At 40.1% G+C, this 25,967-nt stretch overlaps 1 protein-coding gene across 1 annotated transcript in view; it reads right to left on the bottom strand.

Moving 5' to 3' along the window:
- SWAP70 (switching B cell complex subunit SWAP70) overlaps positions 1-25,967 on the bottom strand; it is a 91,439-nt gene that overhangs the window by 6,899 nt on the left and 58,573 nt on the right. Inside the window, exons 4-9 of the mRNA XM_032166639.2 lie at positions 20,480-20,707; positions 17,188-17,334; positions 15,944-16,052; positions 12,738-12,919; positions 7,138-7,245; positions 5,144-5,310 (exon numbers count right to left, since the gene is read on the bottom strand). Coding sequence (XP_032022530.1) covers positions 5,144-5,310; positions 7,138-7,245; positions 12,738-12,919; positions 15,944-16,052; positions 17,188-17,334; positions 20,480-20,707 — 941 coding nt within the window. The remainder of the gene's footprint in view (positions 1-5,143; positions 5,311-7,137; positions 7,246-12,737; positions 12,920-15,943; positions 16,053-17,187; positions 17,335-20,479; positions 20,708-25,967) is intronic.

Here is a 25,967-nt window from a genome sequence, read left to right on the forward strand (position 1 = left end):
AGTAACATCCAGTGTTGAGTGACAGCAGGAGCAATGGTACTGCTGATGCCTGGTACCAACATGGGCGCCAGCGGCATCCTCACTGGACTCTTCCCATGGCCTGGCTTGGGCTGTAGTTGGGGCTGCTCATCCCCCTGTGGTTCCTGCCTGTGTTCAAGGCCTGGTCACCTGCCTTTCTGTGGAACTGGCAAACTATTTAAGAAACTTTCAACAAATTGTTTTATTGCTTTAGCTAATACAAGGTGGTTTCTGTAGTTTGCAAGCAAGACTCCTGACTAAAGACTTTAGTGCCTCACTCTTTTTCTGTGTATCAGCTTCCTCATTTATCAAAAAAGGAATAGAAACTATACCTACCATCAAAGGTTTATTAGTGTATTAAATGCGATAATGCACATAAGGTACTTACATGCCTACCACACAGCAAGTACTGGTAGGTAACAGCTCATATTATAGAGGGACAATTATCTCATTTGCTCTGGACACTTCACATTCATTAAGGCTGCCTAAGAGTGTATAGGGTTTTGGCAACCACATTTCAGGGAAATGAAACTGTAGAACTTTTCAAATGAATTTCTATAAAGCCAAGTCTCCTGGATCCTGTACTTGTTCTTTTGATATGTTAAATTAGCTTCTTGGTCTTAAAACCATCATTCTAGCCTGTCAACATCTTTTTTTTGAATGCTTATTTTTACATTCCACACATTATATATCTTCCCCGTCTGCAAATGAGATAAAGGAACAGAAAGCAACACACTCTGAGTGACTCCCAAATGCTAGGCATTACTCTAAAACACTCTGCATGCATCATCTCATTTCATCCTCAGAACAACCGTATAAAGTTGGCCATTCTCTCAAGTTACATGGCTAAAAGTACCAGAGCCAGGAATCAAACCATGGCCTCATTCCAGAGCCCAGTCTCTAACCTTCAAATATATGAAAAGTCTTATATCAAATGGAAGAGGGACTGTTGTTCCATGTGGCCCCATTGGATCCAATCATTCATTCATTCAAAAAATATTCCTTGGGTACTTACTGTGTGCCAGGTACGAGTTGCTGGGAATACAGACACGACTAAGGTGTACTCCTGGGTGTTACAGATCAAAAGTGGGTAAGAGTTACAATAGGACAGATTATGGCTCAGCCTCAAGAACTTTCCAATAACTCAATTTTTCTTAATTTTTTTTTCGTTTTTTTCTTTTTTGAGACAGGCTGGAGTGCAGTGGTGCAATCTCCGCTCACTGCAACCTCTACCTCCTGGATTCAAGTGCCTCAGCCTCCCGAGTAGCTGGGATTATAGGCATGCACCACCATGCCCAGCTAATTTTTGTATTTTTAGTAGAGACAGGGTTTCACCATGTTGGCCAGGCTGGTCTCAAACTCCGAGCCTCAAGGGATCCGCCTGCCTCAGCCTCCCAAAGTGGTGGGATTAGAGCGTGAGCCACTGTGTCCAGCCAATAACTTGAGTTTTCTACATTTTAAATGCACAGTTTTCTTCTGAGTTCTCATTCAGAAGAGGCTAGATCACCTTCAGGATTACACATAAAAAAATAAACTTCATAGCACAAAGGGTGACTATAGTCAATCATAATTTAATTGTACATTTAAAACTAACTAAAACAGTATAGTGGACTGTTTGTAAGACTAAGGATAAATGCTTGAGGTGATGGATACCCCATTTACCCTAATGTGATTATTACACATTGTATGCCTGTATTAAAATATCTCATGTAACCCACAAATATAAACACCTACTGTGTACCTACAAAAATTAAAAGTTAAAAAAAAACTTCAATCGTAATTTTTAAAATTACAAGATCTGGCCAGGCGCAGTGGCTCAAGCCTGTAATCCCAGCACTTTGGGAGGCCGAGGCTCGTGGATCACGAGGTCAGGAAATCAAGACCATCCTGGCTAATACGGTGAAACCCCGTCTCTACTAAAAATACAAAAAATTAGCCAGGCGTGGTGGTGGGCGCCTGTAGTCCCAGCTACTCAGGAGGCTGAGGCAGGAGAATGGCTTGAACGTGGGAGGCGGAGCTTGCAGTGAGCCGAGATCGCGCCACTACACTCCAGTCTGGGTGACAGAGCGAGACTCCGTCTCAAAAAAAAAAAAAAAAAAAAATTACAAGATCTACGTGTTTCAAGCTAAAGTTCTTGTCTTTCATTTAAACAATTTACTATAAAAAGTTTCTCTTTTTTTTTAAGGCACTGTCTTTTTAAGACACTGACAGAGAAAGAACTATCCATTAGAATAATGAGATTCCAAATATTCCACGAATGATTAGCTGTTGCTTTAAGAAAGGAGTGAGAAGAGTTAACTGAGCAGCCTTTTACACAGGCCCTTGGCGTAAGATTATGTTCATTTCATTAGTGCCAGTTTTCCAACCCAACTCCAGCATGACTTCCCTTGTTTTTTCTATCCAGAAAGGCCTATCCTGAGGAGCAAAGAACAAATCCTCTCTGCCAATCTGACAGAAAGTCCCTCTGAATCAGGCACAGCCTTCAGTGACTTCAGGAAAGAGGAACACACTTCACTTAAAAATGACCACTAGGCCGGGCATGGTGGCTCACGCCTGTAATCCCAGCACTTTGGGAGACCGAGGCAGGCGGATCATGAGGTCAGGAGATTGAGTCCATCCTGGCCAACATGGGGAAACCCCATCTCTACTAAAAATACAAAAATTAGCCAGGTGTGGTGGTGCGCGCCTGCAGTCCCAGCTACACAAATGGAGGCTGAGGCAGGAGAGTCGCTTGAACCCAGGAGGCGGAGGTTGCAGTGAGCCGAGATCATGCAACTGCACTCCAGCCTGGTAACAGAGCAAGACTCCATCTCAGAAAAAAGGGGGGGGGGGCGGGGGGGGGGGGGGGCAAATTTGTCCATTTCAGGTTCCAAAAACTAAGTGAAAAAAAATTTAGAATAATAAAAGTTATATTCATAAAATGCCCTTTGCACATTAAGCAAAAGTTAAATTTGTGTGCAGTACTTTCAGCATATTGGATCAGAGCTGTATGTAGAAGTTACATCTGGATTCAAAAGGTTGAAACCATTTTGCTATTGCTTAAATCAGAGTGTGCAAAATAATTAGCTGGAGTTTTCTGTTGCTGTTTTGTGTTTTGAGACAGGGTCTCATTCTGTCCCCCAGGCTGTAGTACAGTAGTGCAAATGCAGCTCACTGCAGCCTCAACCTCCTGGACTCAAGTGATCTTCCTGCCTCAGCCTCCCAAGGTGGTTATAAATCTGGTTCAATGATCCTCCACCGGCCTCCAAAAGTGTGATTATAGGTGTGACCCCTCACACCTGGCCAACAAGAGACGGAGTCTCGCTCTGTCGCCCAGCTGGAGTGCAGTGGCGCAATCTCGGCTCACTGCAAGCTCCGCCTCCCGGGTTCACGCCATTCTCCTGCCTCAGCCTCTCCGAGTAGCTGGGACTACAGGCGCCCGCCACCACGCCCGGCTAATTTTTTTTGTATTTTTAGTAGAGACGGGGTTTCACCGTGGTCTCGATCTCCTGACCTCATGATCCGCCCGCCTCGGCCTCCCAAAGTGCTGGGATTACAAGCGTGAGCCACCGCGCCCGGCCGCCAGAGCTTTTTAAATAACAACACTCATGTCTGGCTCCTATCCACACATATTTTGATTCAGTAAATCTAGAGTGAGGCCCTAAATGTGTATTTTTCAGAAGCTTTGTAAGGTGATTCTGATATATAACATTGGTTAGAAAACCACTGGCTTCAATTATCCAAAATTATCCCTTATTCAAAATATCACTCATTCTATAAACACTAAATAACTAAGACTAGTATTTCTAGAATTATCTGGTTCCCTCTGTGATCTAGTCTCTGCTGTGTCATAATCAACTTCCCACAAAACTGCAGTAATACATATAGGATATTTCACCTGTGAATTCTCCGCACAAAAACAATCTATAAAACTCTCAACATGGCTCAAATTATGAGGTGGCTCAAAAAATGTTGAGTGTCATGTAGAACGTCACTCTGGACGTCACGTGGCACTCAAACATTCCCACAGAGTGAATCTTCTGCTAAAATCACTGCCCAGTGGCACTGGAAGGGAGTTCCAAGAACCTGATTAACCTCACAGTGCAGTGAATGTGTACCTGCGGGGCCTATAAATGCCTGGCAATATGCTACATGCTTAATTTTCTATTTAGAAAATAATTTTTCCTTAAAAAAATTTAAATTTAAAATCTAAATTTCCAAAACAATTTATTTATTTTTGAAGTCACTTTTGGCAAAATATACAACTAAAGATGGCTTCTTCTTTCTCTTCCTATCTAAAGGTTAAAGAAACATCTTTTGCTGCTCCACATGTAAAATGGCAGCCATGGAAAATCTACCCCAGCTCATCTCATAACTGCTACCCAAAACAGGGGGTCAGAGATCAAAGACTGGACCATGTGCTGCTACTGTAGTGAATACTTTTTAGTGTTGTCTCCCATCCCAGACATCTTAAAGAATGTAAATGGGGCAGCAAAGTAGAAACTGGCAGAGGATAGGCTCAATTTTTCCCTTTGGGAGTCTTCACTTTATTTTGTCCTCCCTGCTGCTATGAAGGCCCAAAATTGAGAATTTTCATCTGCGAACATGACTATCATAAAGTTCTAAGGGGAAAAAAAATACTAGGTTTCACATACTTTTAAAATTAGGGTTTCAAGTAGTAATTACTGAAGGAATGTTACCAATTTTGAATGACCAAATAGAAACTGCATATTTCTTCCTTATTCCTCAAAACCTGACGGCAACTTTGGCCTGAACAGGCCCCTGCCTGCATACCAACGGCTCTCTCTGGTCTGGAGCATGTTGAAGATGCCAAGCTCTCATCAGAGCTAAATCTGGGTTTGTGGATTTTCTCGAATATGACTAAGGGTACCTCATCAAACATACCTACCAGACTGCTCTAAATTATCTAGCCCCAGAAGCAAGGGTTTCCCAGCGCCCCAGAATGAAAAGAAACACTCCAGCCGGTTGAGTCTCCACGGTCTCTCTAATCTGGACAGCACCTCGAACTCAGTCACAGCCAGAGCAGAGACACTTCTCCCTCTCCACCAGAGTGTCAGTCATTCCAAGAAACTGTATTAGCCCAGGCAAAGTACATAAAGGCAAAGTCTGCAAACCAATATGGCACCTGGCCTGAAGCTTCCGCACCGTCTCTTCATCTTGCCGGGCCTGTCTCTCATCTTCAAGAGCCTCCTGCAGCTTTAGGTACATGTCTTCCAGCTCCCGTACTCGCTGTAAATACTGTTCCAGTTCAGAGGACTTTTGAGCAACCTGTTCTTCCATCTGCTGTCTGATCTGTTGGTATAAAAGGGTCTTGTTTAAATGCAGGTTGACTTCTTTCTCAGGGAAAGCCTCCCCTCCACCTGAGGGGTTGCCCACAGCTGCAGCCTCAGCCCATCAGGGTGGCAGGACCCTGTCCTTCAATCCTTGAACTTAAAGATGGAGGAGATGAGGGCACCACACCCAATCGCAATAGTGAAAAAGTCTGGGAAAAGCAAATTATAACCCAAATTATGTTCTGCCCTGCTGTATTTTCCATCCCTTCCACTCCACATTTTAAGACTCAAGTCAAGAAAAAAATGTTTCGTTGTGTAATTTCTCTCTAATTTCCTTTCTGTCTTAAAGTCACAAACTTTTTACCAATAGGGTCTTCTCTAAAAGGAACGAACCTTTTCCCAGTCAGAGCAGTGGAGTGTTACACTAAAGAAGGAAAGGTCAGCCAGCATGGGATTCCTCCCACACTTCCCTGGCTGCCTCCACTCCCTGGGGCATCTCCAGCCCTAGGGGAACTCAAGCATTTCAGTTAATCTGTATAAGTTAATGGTTTTTCCCTTCTGGATTACAGAGTTTTGAATCCCTGCCTTAAAAATTATAAGACAAGAACATCCTAAATATAACAAACACATTAGCCTATTTCTCTGCAATTGATAAAATATTTTCACTTGCATTAGCTCACTCTGTCCTCATAAGAGTCATGAGAGAGCATGTGATAATCCTGCACTTAAAGAAGAGAAAGCCAATGTTCAGTAGAAGGACCAGAGAGGAAACAAGACCAGACATTCTGGCTGTTTCTCTACGTCACATTTGCCTTCCTCTTTTCTCTCAAACCACAAACACATCTCTTTCAACTCTAAATAACAAAAAGTGACTAGAGGAAATGTCACATGCATCTATTTAGGCACTGGGCTCAGCACTCTCTGACAGAGTATCACTCAATGTGAGAAGGCCTGTGTTCCAGCTAACCAGCTAACTACCTAAGACAACCTGGATCTTGGGTCTCTTGAAGATGGAAGCCTCTAGGATGAACCAGAGCTGCCAAGAGCAACAAATCAGAATCTAGATGTTCTTACAATTTCAGGATCTCACCCCCGCCATCCTTGCTTATTACAGAGGAGAAATGGAACCTATAACTTCCATAACTATTTATTTTCCAAATCAGAACTGTTTTGAGAATGAAAAGGAATGTTATTAATAATTATACCAGAATGGCACGGACTCTCCCAGGCAAACCAGGAAATATAGTTACCCTAACCAAGCATTTATCACATCATTCCACGAATTTTTTTTTTTTTTTTTTTTTTGGAGACAGGGCCTTGCTCTGTCACCCAGGCTGGAGTGCAGTGGCAAAATCACAGCTCAAAGTAGCCTCGAACTCCTGGGCTCAAGCAATCCTCCCACCTCAGCCTCCTAAGTAGCTGGAACTACAGGCATATACCAACAGAGGCCTGGCTCATTCTTTTTTTTTTTTTTTTTTTTTTGTAGATAATGCCCAGGCTGGTCTTGAACTCCTGGGCTCAAGCAGTTCTCATGCCTTGGCCTCCCAAAGTGCTGGGATTATAGGAGTGGGCCACCGTGCCTGGCTCCATAAATTTCCACTTAGGAGTCTTGAAAACAAGGTTTATGTCTTTTGCCATTACATCTTTGGCACAGTGCCTGGCACACAGAAGGTGCTCAATAAACAGATAATGAATGAACAAACATGCAACTTCCCCTACAGCCCATTCCAGGTCAGTAGGAAAGCCAAGCTGATGACATGCCTCACTGTAGCCTCCAGCCCTTCCCTGTTCCCACCGACCCAGGCTGAGCTACTGCAGCTGCTTTCTCCAGCCACGTGACACTCACAAGCTTCTCTCTTTCCAGCTCTGTGCTGAACCTGGCCTGAAGTTCCACTTGAGTCTGAAGGCGTTTCTTTTCCTCTTCTGCTGCACGAGATGCTGCTTCCTCCAGTTTCTAGCCAATCAAAAACCCATCCACAGAAAAGCAGGTGTTAGAGTAGAAGTACATTAAGGAGAGAGAGACAGTCATACTTAAGTACAGGAAAAGCCAAACATTCTTAACATTCAATAAAGATAATAGAATAAAAACTTTTAGCTCCATTAGAATTCGAGTCTAACAATCTGCTGAGTCGACATACAAAATAAATTAGGTAAATGAAAGACTGTTGATAAGCCTGAACAACATTTTGCAAAGAAAGTTTTAGTATAGTCATTGAATTAAATTCACTTGCGATTGCATTCATGAGATTTTTATTTATTTATTTATTTATTTATTTGAGACTGAGTCTTGCTCTGTCGGCAGGCTGGAGTGCAGTGGCACGATCTCAGCTCACTGCAACCTCCGTCTCCCAGGTTCAAGTGATTCTCCTGCCTCAGCCTCCCGAGTAGCTGGGAGTACAGGCGCACACCACCACGTCCAGCTAATTTTTGTATTTTTAGTAGACACGGGGTTTCACCATGTTGGCCAGGATGGTCTCGATCTCTTGACCTTGTGATCCGCCCACCTCAGCCTCCGAAAGTGCTGGGATTACAGGTATAAGCCACCATGCCCAGCCACATTCATGAGATTTGAGAGCTATTTCTTGAGCTCTTTCTGTACAGTTTTGTCATCTTATACATTATTCCTTATAACTTTTACCAGAAGCAATTTCTAGAAGGGTGGCATAAGGAGCTCCACAGACCCTTTCCCCAGCAAAACAACCATAACTGGTGAAAATTATTGTTAAAAAAACAAAACCTTTAAAAGTCTCTAGAAATTATGCTAAGGACATTCTAAAATGGAGAACATTTATCTAAGAAAATCTAACTCTCAGTAAGAACCATGAGGGTCTGTGGCATATGATGCACTCCCTCCCCTCCCCCACAGTGTCAGTGAGAAGGAAGCTCTTCTGGCAGATGGAACCCCAAACAAGGGTTCCCCTCCCCTCAGCTCAAGCCTAGGGCTATGATACCTTCCTGGGAGGGGCAGGCTGGCTGCCAGAATTTCTCTTTGTCCCCAGCTGCATGTTGCAGAAACTTTATTCCAGGCAAGAGTGGCTGAGAATTAAGAGGAGGCCAGTAGCTCCATGAGAACAACACACTAACCCACAGACCAGCTAAAAGTGTTGTTGGTCGGTTGGTTGACTGCTATGAGGTCTTGCTATGTTGCCCAGGCTGGTCTCAAATTCCTGGCCTCAAGTGATCCTCCCACCCTGTCCTCCCAAAGTGATTAACAGGTGTGAGCCACTGCTCTTGCCAGACCAGCCAAATGTCTGACAGACAGAACTAGAGAAAGAGACAGCTAAGAAGAGTTCTCATGTAGTAGGAACAAGTCTCAAAGACTGACCTTAAAGACTACATGTAGGCCTGAATTTAAATGATCTCAGACTATGAGGCAATTCAGGTTCCAGGGCATTATGGAGAATAACAGAACAAAATTAGTGAACTCTAACAGCTGTTGGTGTGGTACCAACAGAGGTGGAAAGCTTAAATGAGAGATCAAAGAAAGACACTCAAAGAGAGCCCTGCAAAAATCAGGGTCTTCGCAGGGTGACTGTGTTCCTGTCCAAGCCTGTGCCTCTGAGGAGCAACAGTCAGAAGCTTCACACTGTGAGGAAAACAAACTTCACTGAAATAGTCCAGCCAAGTCACTAAAGAAATAAAGGAGCAAACAACAACAGGCCCCTGGGGAGAGCGGTGGAATCAGAATCCAGAGTTGCTACCACACATTATCTAAAATACCTAGTTTTCTACAAAAAATTATGAGACATGCAAAGAAAAAGGTAAGTATGGCCCATATACAGGGAAAAGGCAGGCAATGGAAACTGCCTTTGAAGAGGCCCAGATGGTGGATTTAGCATATGAAGACTTCAAAGCAGTTACATTTTACACTCAAATAACTAAAGGAAACCATACTTAGAGAGGTAATGGAAGGGATGACAATATACCATCAAATAGAGAATAACAAAGAGATGTAAATCACAGAAAGAAGCAAATGGAAATTCTGGAAGTAAAAAGTCCCATAACTGAAACGAAAAATTCACTAGAGGGACTCAACAGTATATTTGGGCTACAAGAAAAATCTACTAAAGATAGATCTATAGAAATTATGCAACTGGAAAACAGAAAAAAAAAAAGAAAAATGAACACAGCCTTAGAGAAATGTGGGACACCATTATGTGTACCAACATTTGCATAATGGAAGTATCAGAAGAGGGAAAAAAAAGTAGAAAAAATATTTGTGGCTGAAAACTTATCCAGCTTAAGGCAAAACATTAATCTACATATTCAAGTTCAATATACTCTAAACAGGATAAACACAAAGAGATCTACACCCACATACACCACAGTAAAACTGTTGAAAGACAAAGACCAAAAAATAATCTTAAAAGCAGAAACAGAAAAATGATTTACCACACACAAGGGAACTCCTGCAAGCTTGACAGCTGACTTCTCATCAGAAAATTCTGACTAGTTCTCACCAAAATATTATAAATAGAAGTACAGTGTGACATTTCTGGGCTGGAGCACTGCATTGCCAAACCCTAGAACACTTTTTCTTCCGGCACAGTGAATAGCAACACTCAAGATGGCGGCTGGTCCATCAGCCTGGATTTCATAATTACACACTTTGTCCCAGCATTCCCACTTCTGAGAATTCATTCCCCAGAGATATCAGAACATGTATGAACACATATACAATGACACAGATACAAGATTATTCCCTACAGCATTACCTATTAAAACAAAAGATTAAAACAACCCAAATGTTCACTAACAGGGAATGATTAAGTAATGACACAGTTGTATAACAGAATACAGCCATAAAAAAGAATGAGGTGACTCTCTTTATACTAATATGGAAAGATCTAAAAAATATATTAAGTGAAATAAACTAGAGGCAGAACAGTAACACTAGTATATACTTTTGTGTGCTTAAAAAATGGGAAAATAAGAATGTATATTCATATTTCCTTACCTTGGGCAAGGGGTGGAAATTCATAAGTGGGGGAAGGGGAGGAAATCTTTCACAGCTGCCTTTTTATATTTGTATATTTTTGAACCTACACAAATGATTATATTTTTTAAAAGAAACAAAAGTAGAAATAAAAATTTAAGTAAACCCTTTAAGTAAATCTATTAATTTATAAAAACTACCATGATTTCTTATTCCTTCTTCTAATTAAAATGAGGCCTGTTAAATTTTAAGAAACCCACAGATATGTAACCTAATTCCAGATGATTAGAAGATTCAGCTGGGCATGGTGCCTCATTCCTGTAATCCCAGCACTTTGGGAGGCTGAGGTGGGTGGATTGCTTGAACCCAGGAGTTTGAGACTAGCCTGGGCAACATGGTAAAACCTCATCTCTATTAAAAATACAAAAAATTAGCCAGGTATGGTGGTGCACACCTGTAGTCCCAGCTACTTGAGATGTTGAGGCAAGAAGATCTCTTGAGCAGGGGAGTAAGCATTGCACCACTGCACTCCAGCCTGAACAACAGAGCGAGACCCTGTCTCAAAATAAATAAATTTAATTAAATATTCATCCAAGCTGTGTTTTTCTAAGAATGCCTCCATGAAAAAATTGGAGAACTGTGTTTATTGACAAGAAAATCAAAGATTACTAAGCAATCTATAAGAATTTTTCAGCACTTATCCAAGAATCCTAAATCAGTCTTTTAAATAATTCTATAAACCTAGGTAGTGGGAAAGCTGTCTACATAGGTCTACAGCTTGCTAACACTAGGCATGCCTTCTTCACATTATACAGAGCAGAACACTACATGCTCCTGGAGGGCAGAGTTTAAAAGTTAAAAAGGGCATCGATGTATGAATCTCAAATGTACAATGCTAAGTCAAAGAATCCAGTCTTAAAATGTACATTCTGTATGATTCCATTTATATGACAATTTGGAAAATGCAAAAATACAGGAGCAGAGAATTGATCAGTGGTTTCCAGGGGTTAGGGATGATGGAAAGATCTGAATAAAGAATATAAAATGCTCCAAAATCCGAAACTTTTTGAGCTCTGACATAATGCTCAAAGGAAATGCTCACTGAAGCACTTCAAATTTCGGACTTTTGGATTTGGGAGGCTGAGGCAAGAGGATCTCAACTGGTAAATACGGTATATAATGTAAACATTCCAAAATCCAAAAAAATCCCAAATCTGAAACACTTCGGGTCATAAGCATTTCGGATAAGGGATACTCAACCTGTATTGGCAATAATCTGTCTTAACCTGAGTAGTATTTTCATGGGTATTCACTGTATGATTATTTGTATATAAATATTTCATATTCTCCTCTATAGGTACGAGCTATTTCATAATTTTAAAATTATAAAAAAGGACACCAAGTTCTAGCTCCCCGCCATTCCCTCATAACACCCACTTTTGATGTGTGCACAGTGGAAGTAAGCAGCAGCAATCACATACAGCAGGTGCTCAGCGTAACCTTTAAAAGGAATTTTTACAGAAAATATATTGCAGCAGAAAGAGGCAAGATGCAAGACTGTTTCAGGGGTGGGAGGCAGTAAGAAATGAGGAGCTGCTTTTAGAAAATAAGTGTGTGATAGTAATAACTTTTTCTAAGATTATATATATGCCCATGCAGCTCCTAAGATTATAAAAGCATTCTTAAAAATCTTCATGAGTCTACTCTACTCAGAGGAAGTTCAGCACACAATGTGGCATTTCTATGGGTTACCAAGGGAGAACCCCACTAGGTATGTGGAGTCATAGATTATGAGCCACCCCCATATCCCAGGGCAAAGTGTTTGCACAGATGTGCATGGAAGAGTCCTTGAGCTTGTGGTTAGCAGGTGCTCATTGATTCAAGGCAGACAGACTTAGCCCAAAAGTGTCTCAAATAAAGACCATACCCATATACTGGGGACTCACTACCACCCCTGGGATCACGACATAACCGAGGAAGCGTTCCCAGTGAATATCAACTATCTCATATAGCATATGGTACTTGACCTCCTAATCTTGAGATGGAAGGAAAAGCTGACCCAGACTGTATCTTTAACTTCAAATAGTAAGTAAAACTAACAGTTCTAAAGTTAAGAGTCTTCCAAGGTACTCATGAGTGAAGATGGGAGCTAAGGAGAAAACTAAAAAGCAACACACCTTGCCCAGGTCACTAAAAACAGCCTTGACATCCTCAAGGGAATGAAATTTCCCATCTTCTTCTGATGAAATTCAACTGTGCTCATTATTATTAAAAATATTCCTTCCTAGCCAATGAAATGTTTTTGCTGCCGAGATCAACATAGTTTCAGGGTTAGGAAAACTAGTGTGTCTCATTTGATGGTCTGGAAACACTTCTGAGAACAGTTCACCACCAGTATCTCCCTAAAACTGCACTACATTCGTCTTGGTAGAACCAACGCCCCTAAGGAAGGCACGATGGCTTCTGCAGGGGAATGAAGGGCCCTCTCCCAGCCCAGCGCCCATTCCCACCTTCCGCACGGCCTCCAGCTCCTGCTGCTTGCTTTCGTTGGCGGCCTGGAGCTCCTTCATTTGTCGCTCCAGTTCCTCTTGTTCAGCCAGCTGCTTCTTCCGGAGTTCTTTCCGACGCTGGCGGGCTTCTTTGTGTGGTGGAGGGCTGCCCAGCTTCAACAGATGAATAGTAGAATGAATGGCTGTAAAAGGTGTAGGAGGAAAAAAAAAATGGGGAGATATTATTTATTCTTTGTAAGCCTACTATGCAAATGGCACAGTGGGAAGAAAATGAGACAGGGAGCCAGAAGGCCCAGTGTAGATTCTGATTTTGCCACTCTGTAGTGGTGTGACCCTGAGCAGTCACATAACCTCTTGGTTTTTTTTCAGAGCTCCCCTCAAGAAATAACCTCTTGCAGCATCAGTTTCCACATCTCTAAAATGAGAGAGATGATCTATAAAGTCCTTTCTCGCTCCAAAATTCTGTAACTGTATCTGTGCTCAGAAACACTTGATCTGGGAATATTGCACACATTTTTAAGAATTAATGACAATACTTTCAACTCCTTTCTCTATACTTTTCAAAAAGCCAAACAAGATTAAGACACAGTAAGGACAGAGATTCAAATTTCTGATATCTAACTTGCAACCTACTGTGTTTAGTTGGCCTATCATCTATGCCTTATGCAACCCTTTCCTGAGATAACAGGTAACAGCAGCTGTCATTTATTTTAAAATAAAATAAATATATCCTTTACATGCATTATCTGTTATACAACATCTGATTTTTCTTTTGATATTTTAAATTACTTAAATGTAATTTCTTGAATAGCTAATACTTTCACATTGTTCAAATTCAAAAGACACACAGGGAAGTCTCCCTCCTGCTCCTGTCCCTCAAGTACTAGATTCCCCTCCCCACTAGCAACTAATGCTAATGGTTTCTTATGCATCTTTCCTGAGATAGTATAAGCCTATACAAATAAATATGTATATATGTCTTCCACCTTCTTTTCACACAAACAATGGCATAACACACTCTTCTGACCCTCAGTTTTTTTCATTTAATCTATCTCAGTTCCCAGTATCAATACATAAAGTACTGCATGGTACACGAAAAGTACTATACATGAAGTACTGTATGGCACACCACTGTGCAGCTAAACCATAACTTATTCAACCATTTCCCTATTAACAGATAGCTAGATTGTTTGCAATCTATGTCATTTTGAAAAATGTGTGAGTATATCTGTCATTATCTATTTTCTAATCCTCACCACAACCCTGGAAAGAACGCACTATTATTATCCCCACTCCACAGAAAAGAAAAGCAGTTACAGAATCTATAACTCAACCCAAGAGACCCAGGAAAGAGCATTCAAACCAGGTGCATTTGCCTCGAACTCTTAAACCACATCAAAAATGACTACATTCTCCAATATAACATAATTTTATCTACATCTAAGAATATAATATTCAGAATCTCCTTTCAGGATTTTTTTTAAAAAGCCCTCTTATATTGCATTTTATTCTTTACTAATTTTGGAATAATTGAACAACTTTAAAGTTATTCATTCACTACGGAGCCATAAAAAAGAACAACATCATGTCTTTTGCAGCAACATGGATGCAGCTAGAGGCCACTATCGTAAGCAAATTAACGCAGAACAGAAAACCAAATGAATGTTCTCACTAATAAGTGGGAGCTAAAAACTGGGTACTCACGGACATAAAAGTGGCAACAACAGACACTAGGGACTACTGGGATGGGAGGTAGAGAGGGGGGAAGAGGTTGGAAAACTCTAACTGTTGGGTACAATGCTCACTTCCTGGGTGATAGATTCAATCGTACCCCAAACTTCGGCATTACACATATACCCATGTAACAAACCTGCGCATGTACCCCGAATCTAAAATAAAAATTGAAATTTTTTTTAAAGGTTATTAATTCAAAAGTTTGTGTTCTTCAGTTACCCAAAACTAGTGATTTCTTGTGGGAGTAATGGATCTTGAAAATCACTTGAAGTATTAAAAAACTATTGCATAATTCCTCTTTTCTTTTACATATTACCTCAAGCTCAAGATGGCCACTTTAAAATTCTTCACAGTCCTTAAAGGGGAAAATTCTATATTCTTCAAATAATAAGTAAAACCTAAAGTCTCTAAGATATGGAATCAACCCAAGTGTCCACCAACAGTTGTAGTGTGTGCATACACACATATACCTTGGAATACTACTCAGTCATAAAAAAAGAATGAAATAATGTCTTTTGCAGCAATATGGATAGAACTGGAGGCTATCATCTTGAAGTATTTCTTGAAATAACCCATAAACAGAACATAAACTACTACATGTTCTTAAGTAGAGATAGAGTTTCACCGTGTTAGCTAGGATGGTCTCGATCTGACACCTCTGCCTCCCAAAGTCCTGGGATTACAGGCGTGAGCCACCGCACCCGGCCTACGTGTTCTTATTTATAAGTGGGAACTAAAAAATGTTACACATGGACATAGAGCAAGGAATAATAGACACTGGAGACTCAGAAATGTGGGAAGGCAGGAGGCCGGCAAGGGATGAGAAATTACCTAACAGCAACTATTCGAGTGATGGTTACACTAAAAGTCCAGATTTCATCACTACACAATATATCACTGTAGCAAAACTATACTTGCAACCCTAAAATCTATTTAAAAAGTAAATCTCCCATTTATAATTTACCCAAAGTTCATTATGCAAATAAAACTAATGAAAACTTTGAGAGCTCATCTTAATTTGTTTTTCTCTCAGCTACTGTATCACATGCAGAGATAACTACAGACAATGAGGAAATAATGCCTTAGCATCCTTCATGAGATTCAAAACTAGAAATTCAGAGCTCTTGGCCAGGCGTAGTGGCTCACGCCTGTAATCCCAGCACTTTGGGAGGCCAAGGCAGGCGGATCACAAGGTTAGGAGATTGAGACCAGCATGACCAACATGGTGAAACCCCATCTCTACTAAAAATACAAAAACATTAGCGGGGCATGGTGGCTATAGTCCCAGCTACTCTGGAGGCTGAGGCAGGATAATTGCTTGAACCCAGGAGGTGGAGGTTGCAGTGAGCCAAGATCGTGCCACTGCACTACAGCCTGGGCAACAGAGTGAGACTCTGTCTCAAAAAAAAAAAAAAAAAAGGAAGTCAGAGCTCTCAAGTTATATCATGGCAAACAATAAAAGATCACCTTACCTTGAATCCACTCCTGTTTCTTCTTCTTATCTGAAGCACTGATTTCAAAAGTCTTATCAAAACATTTTACGAGAAAAAGGCATTTCTTTCCATCTTTGTCAGGCAAGGACTAAAACAGAAAGCAAAATTAGTTCTTCAAAATTTTAAGTATTTAAATGAAATTCAACTTGAATTATTTATAAAAATGAGCTGAAACTTAATGTCAATGAAAAATACCTATAAATGCATATTACTGATTTACTAATGCTGTTCTCTAAGCACATTACTTGTGGTAAAAATGACCCCAGTTGGTATACTACATCTAGACTGGTAAAACTATAAACACCTGATAGGATGCCATGCATTGGGATTTCCTGAGTATAGCAGCTCTTATCCTGAGCACCTCCCTTGGAGGAATCCTGGAAGGTACATCTGTGATGATGTTACGAGAGGTATTAACTCCTATGGGATATGAAGCACCTAAGCCAGGGTGATTCCTACATCTACTTAATGTGGCTTTCTCTCCTTGCACTTGGAATGTTGTGGCTGGCAACCCGTGGTTTCTGTCCTATATGTTTATGAGTAAACTGGCCTTTGGTAACCTTCTAGATCTCCATGTTTAGTTAAATCTAAGCAGATTCCTTCATGGGCATCACATATCTCAAGACATTATTATTCACTAAAATACATTATAGTTTACGCATGAGATTTCAGGTATTTAAATGTTCTTCAACATGTACAGACACGGGGACAGTTCATATAAAAATTAAAAACTCAAAAATTTATGTTCTTGAGAATTTCACTTCTTTAAAGAATTAGTACCTATGAATAAAGTGTCCTGAAAGTCACCCAAAGTATTCAAAGACAATGCTTACATCTTCTTTTATTTCTTGCACTCAGAATGTCCCAGATTTTCTGGCATATTCGTGATTCCAAATATTGTCTTACTGAACATTTTTTTTACTTTATTATCTCTTTTATGACTCCATTTTATTCAATAAATGATTCCTTAAATGTTCCAATAAATGATTTAATCCTTATACTTTATTCACAAGTATAAGGTTGAAAATAAATTCACATTAGAAAAAAATTTTTGTCAGCTATCTTTAATTTTTGGTTCAGAAACCATGGCAACTGTATGCCTATATTATTTTGGAAATGTAAATTTGGGGATTATTTTCGTCTAGGTGGAAGAAGGTGAGAAGCTACTTCAGCATCAGGGGGCAGCACGGGGTAATCACGCAAAGAAGTAAGAATAGACTCACCTCTACACAGCAATTTTCATCCAAGAGAATGTCTCCTTTCTTATCCTTCAGATCCTCACTCACATAGTAAGAAATTATGTTGGGTTTTAGTACAAACCAACGCTCAGTCCAGTTTTTCCGTCTGTGGCCCTTTTTCATCATGTAACCCTGTGAAAGATTAAATGTGATATAAATTCTTGTCTTTTTATTTGTAAGAGCTGACATCTCTTCCTTGATATACTTGCCTACTCCATTATTTGATATATGGTCCTGAAAACATGAACACCAATTGTTCTTGGACCCTCTGAGAATCTATGGAGGGGCATTACACCCAGTCGTGCAAGCATAACCAGACAAAAATTTGCATATAATTTCAGACACTTCAGAGACAAACCCTCCCCAAAGTGATATGCAGATAATAGAATCCTCTTGATATTAAGTAGCACTTGAGATTTTTTAAAAAATCATTATCTTTTAGAGATACCTATTGAAATATTTATAAACAAAATAAAATACCTGAGATTTGCTTCAAAATAATACAGGAAAGGTAAAAGTAGGTGGGGTAGGATTAGCCACATGTTGGTGGTTACTGGAGCTGGTTGATGGGTATGTAGGAGTTCATTATACTGGTCTATTCCACTTAAAAAGAAAGAATGAACCCCTAACAATGATTCTCTGTAAATTAAAACCTCAATCAGGCCTGATGCAGTGGCTCATGCCTGTAATCCCAGCACTTTGGGAGGCCAAGGCAGGAGGATCGCTTGAGGCCAGGAGTTCAAGATCAGCGTGGGCAACATAGTGAGACCTCATTTCTACAAAAAAAAATTTTTTTTTTAGGAGTCTCACTCTGTTGCCCAGGCTGGAGTGCAGTGGGTGCGATCTCGGCTCACTGCAACCTCTCTGCCTCCCAAGTTCAAGTGATTCTCCTGCCTCAGCCTCCCGAGTAGCTGGGACGACAAATGCATGCCACCACGCCCGGCTAATTTTTGAATTTTTAATAGAGATGGGGTTTCAACATGTTGGCCAGGATGGTCTTGAGCTCCTGACCTCGTGATCCGCCCACCTCAGCCTCCCAAAGTGCTGGGATTACAGGCGTGAGCCACCGCATCGAGTCAAAATTTTTAAATAAAATAAGTAAAACCTCAATCAATGAAAATGCTAAATGACTGAGGTAAGTAAAACCTCAATCAATGAAAATGCTAAAGCTTGGCCACATATATCTTCTCAACCAAATATTCAAGGACTTCCACCTCTGGTACCAACCTACCTTTCTGCCTGACCTCTCGGTATTTTGAAGGAGGAACTCTGCCCCAGACCAACAGGAAAATACTGCACCAGGAGTTCAAATACTGGCTTCTAAATGTGGCTTCTAAGCTCACACTCACTAGTTCTGTATTTCCTTCCCACAGACTGGCCTCAAAGGTGTGTGACTCAAATGTTTACTTAAGCAAAATTATACATTATAGGCCAAAGCCCTTCAGGCTTGTTTAAGAATAGCTGCTACCTTTAGTATTAAATCTACAGGTGCTGATAGCGCATGATAGAATATACATATCATTAAATATATATAATATTGACTGTAAGTTTCAGTTGGTTATTATATTAAGTTCTAATCATATTACATATTCAGTTTCCTAATCTTTGGACATTTAAGTAAAAGCTATCTCATACTGAAATTCTACTACAGTCATATCCTGCCATCCTAAGAGGCTGAGAATTCTACTTCAGATGGAGACCACATCTCATACCTCTTTGTAGCAACAAAAACCTATACAAATTCAGCCTCAACATTTATGATGTGCTCCATTAGGAAAAAAAAGAACAAACACAACACTATTACCTATGGAAGAAAGAAAGGATCAAAGTAAGGAAATCCCAAATCAGTTATTATTCAATATAATAATGTAAGAAGTTTCAAAGAATCACCAAAAAAATATAAATTGTATTTAACAAGCGTCGAGCTTCATCTGCTATGCTGGGTGCTGAGAAAAAGAGGACAGTCTAAATAAGACAAACGTGACTTTGCTACATAAAGGTATTTTTTTTTCCACAAGTAGAAGTATTTTTCTGATTTTATAAAAATAATATAAAATCATATAGAAAGTCCAATAATACAGAAAGGAATAAAGAAGAAAAAAATTCACCAAAATCCCACAATCTAGAGGTGATCACTGTAAACATTTTGGCAAGCACCTTCCTGACAGCTTTACACACATGCATAACATTACCTGAACGGGATTACAAGATATCTCCTGTTCAGCAATGTGGTTTTTTTTCACTCAACATTATGCCATGGAGATCTTTCTGGATCAGTGGTTATGAATATGCACATGACAGGAAGATACTTTAAAAATATTTTGGAAATGGCCCGGGCGCGGTGGCTCACGCCTGTAATGCCAACACTTTGGGAGGCCAAGGCTGGTGGATCACAAGGTCAAAAGATCGAAACCATCCTGGCCAACCTAGTGAAATCCCATCTCTACTAAAAATACAAAAGTTAGCTGGACGTGGTGGTGCACGCCTGTAGTCCCAGCTACTCAGAATGCTGAGGCGGGAGAACTGTTTGAACCCGGGAGGCAGAGGTTGCAGTGAGCCAAGATCATACCACTGCACTCCAGCCTGGTGACAGTGTGAAATTCTGTCTTAAAAAAAAATATATATATATATATATATAGTATTTTTAATAGAGACGGGGTTTCAACATGCTGGCCAGGATGGTCTCGAGCTCCTGACCTCGTGATCCGCCCGCCTCAGCCTCCCAAAGTGCTGAGATTACAGGCATGAGCCACCACGTCCAACCAAAATATATATATATTTTAACTGTATTCTTAACTGTACTTTAAAATTGCACAAATAATTTTTTTAAATGAAAGCCTAATACAAGACTGGAAAAATAAGAAATTTTATTCCTATTCAAAATCAGGCCAGGCCCAGTGGGTCACACCTGTAATCCTAGCACTTTGGGAGGCCGAGGTGGGTGGATCGCTTCAGGTCAGGCATTCGAGACCAGCCTGGCCAACATGGTAAAACCCCATCTCTACTAAATATACAAAAACTAGCTGGGCATGGGGGTGCATGCCTTCAAGGCACGAGAATCCCTTGAACCCAGGAGATGGAGGTTGCAGTGAGCCAAGATCACGTCACTGCACTCCAGACTGGGCGACAGAGCAAGACTGTCTCAAAAAAACAAAAAACAAAAAAACGAAATCAGTGTAAGAAAATAAGTGACTTATACTCATCTTTGTGATAAAAATATTAATTTTAAAATGTCAAATTCTAAAGATGAGAAAAAAAACAGTAACAGAATTCTTACCTGCTTTAACACATCTAATATAAGTTCATTAAAGACTTCATTAATTGCCATAGACACAGTCTGCCGATCCATGCCTTTGCTAAACTGTCCATTTCCAATAAGCTCAATAAGTTCCCATGCAGAAAGGCCATTTTTACTGTCATCAAAGTTGATTTTATAATCTTCAAATTGTTCTTGCTGCCAACCTCCTCCCATAGCTTCTGTAAGCTTCTTAAGCAGGTATTCAACCTACATAAAGAATGTGAAACAATTATTTCCTAGTTAAAAAAACTTTAACATAGTTATGTATTTATGTTATAAACACTGATATGTTCAACTTAGGAAATACTCTTTACAGTTCCAAAAATGCCTATCTTTAGAGTCTCCTAAAATATAGGGAGAGAAGTATAAATAAAATGCCACTGTTCTCTATTAGTGCAGAATAAGTAAAGGAATCAAAAACTGATAACCCTCTAATAGCGTAGTATATTGTCTGCAGAACTAAAACAAACTGCACATATATGACAGTATACAAACTAATTAATGTGATCTGATTACTCTGTTAAATATTTCAATATATCAGAACATTAGTCTTACTGAACAAACAAGCGCTAAATTAAACATCTCAAAGTAATATGTACAAGTTATTGATCAATTTACAAACTTTCCACATAAGCCAGTTATTCAAAATTCATGCTGCTTTCTCCCACTGGAACACTACAATGTTGTAAATAATGGTGGAATACCTAGCCTGAGCAGGAAAAGCTTACTAAATCCTAAAACATCATACTTTGTGTAGAAAATACTGCTATTGAAATACTAGCAGTTAGGCCAGGAGCGGTGACTCAAGCCTATAATCCCAACACTTTGGGAGGCCAAGGCAGGAGGATCACTTGAGGCATGGAGTTCAAGACCAGCCTGGCCAACATGGCGAAACCCCGTCTCTACTAAAAATACAAAAAAGTTAGCCAGGCATGTGGCGCACACCTGTAATCCCAGCTACTCAGGTGGCTGAGGCATGAGAATCGTTTGAACCTTGAAGGCAGAGGTTGCAGTGAGCGGAGATCGTGCCACTGCACTCCAGCCTGGGCGACTGAGCAAGACTCTTGTTTCGGAAAAAAAAAATAGCAAAGAAAGAAATAACAGCAGTTAAACAAAACAATAAGGCAGTAAAACTGAATGAGAATTGATACCTCTTATTTTCTGGAAAGCCCAAATATCCTACAGTGCTCTCAAACTCAACATATGTCCAAAAATGAATGAATCCTCTCTACTTTCCAAATGGCTTCCCCCCCTCTGTTATTGATTTCCATTAGGAATAACACCATTTACACATCCATGTCAGGATTCTTGCTCCTCACCCCCCACATCAAACCAATGACATAATCCTGCTGTTTTATTTCCCTAAATGAGCTCCCTAATAAGTTTGAAAACTGTGGGTTATGGCCCACTATGAAGTCAACTTAGTGGGTAGCAACCAGCATTTTTTTTTTAATGGAATGAAAAACATGTGAGTTCATCCACAATAAAGAAATAGTGTTTTGAGATAAGTTTTGCTTTGAGTGTGTATGTGTGCTGGGTCATGATACAAAATGTTTATCTTCCTATGGGTTGCAGTAAAAATAAAATTTAAAACTTTGTCCCAGGCAGCTCTGAACTCTGTCACTCCTACTTGATCTGCTTTTGGTCGGGCCTCCTGGTTGGTATCCTTACCTCCAGGTCGCCACCTTTTATATGTATTCTGCCAGAGGGATTTTTCTAAAACAAAAGCCAGAGCCTGACACTCCCCTCTTTAAGCCCTGCCCTGGCTCCCTATCTCCTCAAAGACAGAGGCCAAGCTCCTCTGCATCCCCCAGCCTACTTTCTCAAACATGTCCCACCTCAGACTTTACACTCCACCAATACCACAAATACCATAGATCAGGGGATGTAAACTTTTACTGTAAAGGTTGAACAGTAAATATTTAAGCTTTGTGCCTCCCTATCACATGTTCTTCCTTGATTTTGTTTGTTTACAACCCTTTAGAAATATAAAAACTGTTCCTTAGCACATGTGCCATGCAAATATAGGCTGTGGGCTGGATTTAGTCAGCAAGCTGTAGTTTGCCACCACTTGCCATAGATTATAAGTAGTTTACCCTCTTACCATACTTTCCTTATGCTTTATGTCATTCCCCACTTTGTCTTCTCTGTCTAGAATACCTTTTCCCACCTCTCGACCCAGTTAATTGGTATTTATTGAAGTCCTACATCCTCTAGAATATTCCTACTCAAAACGAAGCATGTGGACCAGCGACATCAGCACCACCTGGAAGCTTGTTAGAAATGAAGCCTGTCAGACCAACCAAAGGACCAAAAATCAGAATCTGTATTTTAACAAAAACCCCTAGTACTTCCATATGCACACTGAAGTTTTGAGAAGCACTGCTGCTTTAGCAAACCTGCTCTGACCAACCCTAACCCAGGTCACGTGTTCCTTTTCTAGGTCACTGCACTTAGTGTATTTTCACTCATTTGCTTTTCTACCATTTTCTGCATTCCTTGTAGGAGGAACCATGTCCCACTCATCTTTAATCCCCAAAGCTCAGCTTGGTACCTCAGAGCTCAACTAATGTTTGTTAAACTGAATTTAAGCTAAGCCTTAATTTTCTGACTTATGAAATGGGCATAATAATACTTACAGAAATGCTGTGGGGTGAAATGAGACAAAAACGGAGCAATTTGCACAATGCCCATCACATAGTAGGTACTCCACTAATGTTGCTTCCCTTCTTCACTGAGTGAAATACTATTCAACCATTCAAAATTATATTTAAAGAAAGCATTTATGAAACAAAAGAAAGTGAAGAATGCAAAACTAAATTTACCTATTATTTCTACTGCACAAAGATTATGTAATTATTTTGACAACTATTTGTCAGAAATAGTAGGTTTAATTTGTTACACTAGGATCATGAGTTAATTTTTTTCCTTTTTCTTCTTTGCATTTCCAATAATTTGGTTATAATGTTTTTTGTCAAATAACATATTTTAACAGAAAAATAGACATGCATGTTTGCAAGGGCATATATATTCACAAAATATCACGAGTTCAAAAAATATCAAGAGAAGCCAGGTGTGGTGGCTCAAGCCTGCAATCCCTTTGGGAAGCTGAGACAGGAGGATCACTTGGGGCCAGGAATTCAAGATCAGCCTAGGCAACATGGCAAGATCTCATATTTACAGAAAAATTAAAAAGTTAGCCAGGTGTGGTGGTACATGCCTGTAGTCCCAGCTACTCAGGAGGCTAAACAGGGAAGACTGCTTGAGCCAAGGAGTTTGAGGTTACGGTAAGCTATGATCACAACACTGCACTTGAGCTTGGGCAACAGAACAAGGCCCTATCTCATTAAAAAAAAAAAAAAAAAGAGAGAGAGAAAGAAAAAATACATTAAAAGGTCTATTGATTTAATTTGATGAGATGCTGTAAGCCCTTTTGGGACAAAGATTTATCTTATACCCTAAAAACAGCACATGGTAAGTGTTTACCAAAATTTACTTGCTGGAGAAAAACATGCTTAGATCTTTTCTTTCTCTTGTTGGAGATATGTCATCTACTGTTAAACTTATCAGATATTATCAGGTATTTCCTTGGCTCTTTAAAGAGAAGTAACAGGGATAGGCAGAGGAAGGAAAAAAAAGAAAATGTTAAGAAAAAGAGGGAAAAGGGAAGAGGGAAGGAGAAAAGGGGACAGAAAAGAGAAAGGTATAAAAAGATTAAGAGATTGAAGGCCAGGGGTGGTGGCTCACACCTGTCATCCCAGCACTTTGGGAGGCCGAGGCGGGCAGATCACCTGAGGCCAGGAGTTCCAGACCAGCCTGGCCAGCATGGCAAAACTCCATCTCTACTAAAAATACAAAAATTAGCTGGGTGTGGTGGCACACACCTGTAATCCTAGCTACTCAGGAGGCTGAGGTAGGAGAACCATTTGAACCTGGGAGGCAGAGATTGCAGTGAGCCAAGATCGTGCCACTGTGCTCCCGCCTGGGAGACAGAGCTAGACTCCATCTTTAAAAAAATAAAAAATAAGAAGAGATTGAAGAGATAAAAGCAAGAAAAAGAGAGTCAAAAAGGACATTAAGATAAACAATTGCTCAAGGTAAAATAATCAGTAGCATTAACAGATACAGAAATTCAATTTCCCCAAGGCAGCAAAAAGAAGGGCCCAGGCTGGCAGATTACAGCTTGGGGTAAAGGGAGTACAGGCATAAGTCGAAGTTTCAGTAGCAAGGCAAAGGAAGCACATGTGTATAGCCACATGTGTGTGCAGTATGACTACACATGCGTGAGACAAGATAGTAGAGCCGATTGACCATGTCCTGGCACAAGTCAAGAATCAGCCTTAGCTCTTCCTCACCTACCTCTTACTGAACCCAAGCCATTCACACTCCAAGCTTCAGTTTCTTCTTCAAAATCAGATGACTTTTTATGTTTGTAACTCAGAAAGCGCCTATTAATAGCAAACTCAGCTCTAGAAGTAGCTTGCCAGGTTCATCCTGAACCTTTCTGAAGGTGCCCTCCCAAGCCTTATGAAGTTGTCATTGGCACCCAGCTTCGATCTGCTCAGCATTCCCAGTGACTGTGCCGGACAACGAATCTAGATTCATTTCCTGCTGACTTTCAACACAATTATATACCTATCATAACCAAATAACTTAAGGGCCTTTTGATTCATTATATTGGGCCAAGGAGAGACAAACATTACCATTCTCCACTATTCAATTATACTAAATAATAAATCACGTGTTGCTGTTTTAGTCTCTAGTGGCCTGCATCAATTCTAAGAGCTCATTCAGTTTCAGGAAGCAGCTTACTTCCTCCTTCCAAGCAAGTTTCACCAAAAATAACAAAGAAAAAGCTTTCAAGATGCATGTGATTTTCAAGGCCTTCAGTTTCAAAATTTATTTTATTAAAAATTCTTTATCATCATTAATAAGGGGCATTTTATCAGCTTAATAGGTTTTATTTATTTAGGGTCTCTTAAAACTATTTCAGGTTCAATTTTTAACTGCATCAAGGCAATTCTTCCAAATAAGTACACAGGAGACACATCCTGTTTTGTTCCTGGTTCTGTGAGAAACGAATACTAAATAAAAACTATACTTCGCAGGCACATATTTCCAGGAATATATTCTAACAAAAATTATGGAATGAACTCAAATGGGGACACACTATTTCTTACATCTATGTGACAGAAACATCTTAACTTTACTATGTAAGTCACTTAAATATTTATTTAACATACTTGACACTACTTTCTGGGTACAGAAAACTGAATCAAAAGCAAACATTAATTTTTTTTTTTGAGATGGAGTCTCGCTTTGTTGCCCAGTGGCATGATCTCGGCTCACTGCAACCTCCACCTCTGGGGTTCAAGCAATTCTCCTGCCTCAACCTCCCAAATAGCTGGGATTACAGGCATGCACCACCACACCTGGCTAACTGCCATGGTTATATCTTTTTTTTTGA

This window comes from Hylobates moloch, unplaced genomic scaffold, assembly GCF_009828535.3.
Source record: "Hylobates moloch isolate HMO894 unplaced genomic scaffold, HMol_V3 SCAFFOLD_11, whole genome shotgun sequence".
Taxonomy (NCBI): Eukaryota; Metazoa; Chordata; class Mammalia; order Primates; family Hylobatidae; genus Hylobates; species Hylobates moloch.